Source organism: Entamoeba dispar, genomic scaffold (assembly GCF_000209125.1).
Source record: "Entamoeba dispar SAW760 scf_1105229457743 genomic scaffold, whole genome shotgun sequence".
Taxonomy (NCBI): Eukaryota; Evosea; order Mastigamoebida; family Endamoebidae; genus Entamoeba; species Entamoeba dispar.
In genome coordinates, this window is record NW_001852845.1 from 1 (window position 1) to 1,429 (window position 1,429).

The 1,429-nt window shown below is 30.2% G+C and overlaps 2 protein-coding genes across 2 annotated transcripts, besides 2 other annotated features; one reads left to right on the forward strand and one right to left on the reverse strand.

The window, feature by feature from the left end:
• Positions 1–470, reverse strand: EDI_285530 (rRNA 2'-O-methyltransferase fibrillarin, putative; the record flags this gene model as incomplete). Its single annotated transcript, XM_001733651.1, has 1 exon — positions 1–470. A coding segment is annotated over one exon (470 nt), but the record flags the coding sequence as incomplete, so codon positions are not given.
• A 56-nt stretch (positions 471–526) lies between these two features.
• Positions 527–572: a sequence feature (AT_rich).
• A 346-nt stretch (positions 573–918) lies between these two features.
• Positions 919–944: a sequence feature (AT_rich).
• Positions 945–1,008: 64 nt separating this feature from the next.
• EDI_285540 (uncharacterized protein) lies at positions 1,009–1,429 on the forward strand (the record flags this gene model as incomplete). The annotated part of the gene is made up of 1 exon (XM_001733652.1): positions 1,009–1,429. A coding segment is annotated over one exon (421 nt), but the record flags the coding sequence as incomplete, so codon positions are not given.

The following is a 1,429-nucleotide window of genomic DNA, read 5'->3' on the forward strand; positions in this document are numbered from 1 at the left end:
AGAACAGTTGTTCCTGAAGCAGCTCCAATGTACAATACTTTAGCACCTGGACAAATAGTCATATTATCAACTCCTTTCAAAATTGTACATCCAAGTTTTGATCTATATGGATTCCATACTCTGTACTCAATCTTATTTCCTTCAGCATCTTCTTTGGCGATTCTCTTTTCACCATAAACTGATTCTCCTGGAACTCTGTTGATTGTTAATAATTGTTCTTCTTTACCTGAGGCAATATAAATACCTGGGAATTTTGAGTGTTCTCTAATTTGGACTCCTCCTTTAGATCCAATTCCCCCACGTCCTTTTGCTCCTCCTTTTGCTCCACGTCCACCTTTTGGTGCACCTCTTCCAGCATTTCTTGGACCTTTGTTGTCATTACCGAATCCTCCTCTTCCATTAGATCCTCCACGTCCACCTCTTGGGGCTCCTCCACGTCCAGTATTTCTTCCTCTTCCTCTTCCACTCATTTTAGGGTAATGTTTATTTAGATTTCTATCTCCCTTTTATTTTTCTTCTTAAAACCTAAATAATTTTTTTATTATTAATTATAGAATTTGTTTTTTAATTAAGGGTTTAAAAACGTAGAAAATAATAATTGTTGTTCACACCTATCAAATAAATGAATTCTTCTTATTTAAGAACATTATGTAACTCTGTTGACTGTGCTATATCAATTGGTTATATATTTTAACGATGTCTTAGTCTTTGTGTAGTTTCTTTCTCAATAAAAAAATGTTATTTTTACTAGCAAAAAAAAAGTGAATATCTGAGAAAGAAAGATACAGGTTCCTCATAATAATAAGAGTACAAACAAGTATTTCTTATTATTAGAACTGGAAGAGACTAAAGTGAACTTCCATGCTCATACAGTCATCGGGATCTTTTTCTTTCTTCTCAAATAATATGTCGATATTCTTATATTTAAAAAATATAAAATTTTAGTGACAATATATTTTTAGTTATATCTTTTAAATTTCAAAGGAACTTAAAAATTTTAAAAAGAAAATGAGTAGCGAAGATCAAATTCCTGATAATTGGAATCAACGAATTCAGATTGAACCAAAGGTTTTATTAAATGAGATTAGGTCATTAATAACATCTCCAGATTTTAGTAAAAAAACTGAACAATATAAGTTAAATATTTTATTTTTCCATTGTAAATTATTACTATTCCATATATCTGAAGATTCGTATGAAGTAATGAAAAAACCAAATGAAACTAATTGTTATTGTCCAAGAAATAAAACAGAAGAAATTCTTCTAACATTAAATCTTATTGAAGTGATCATAGGAAAGGACGTATCTAAATTATCTAAAACTCCTTATTTTGTCTTCTCTATTATCACATATCAACATGCTCATTTTGAAACTTTGTTAATAAGAATGTATGAACGAATGATCAGTGCTATGTCAGGAGAGCAGACAT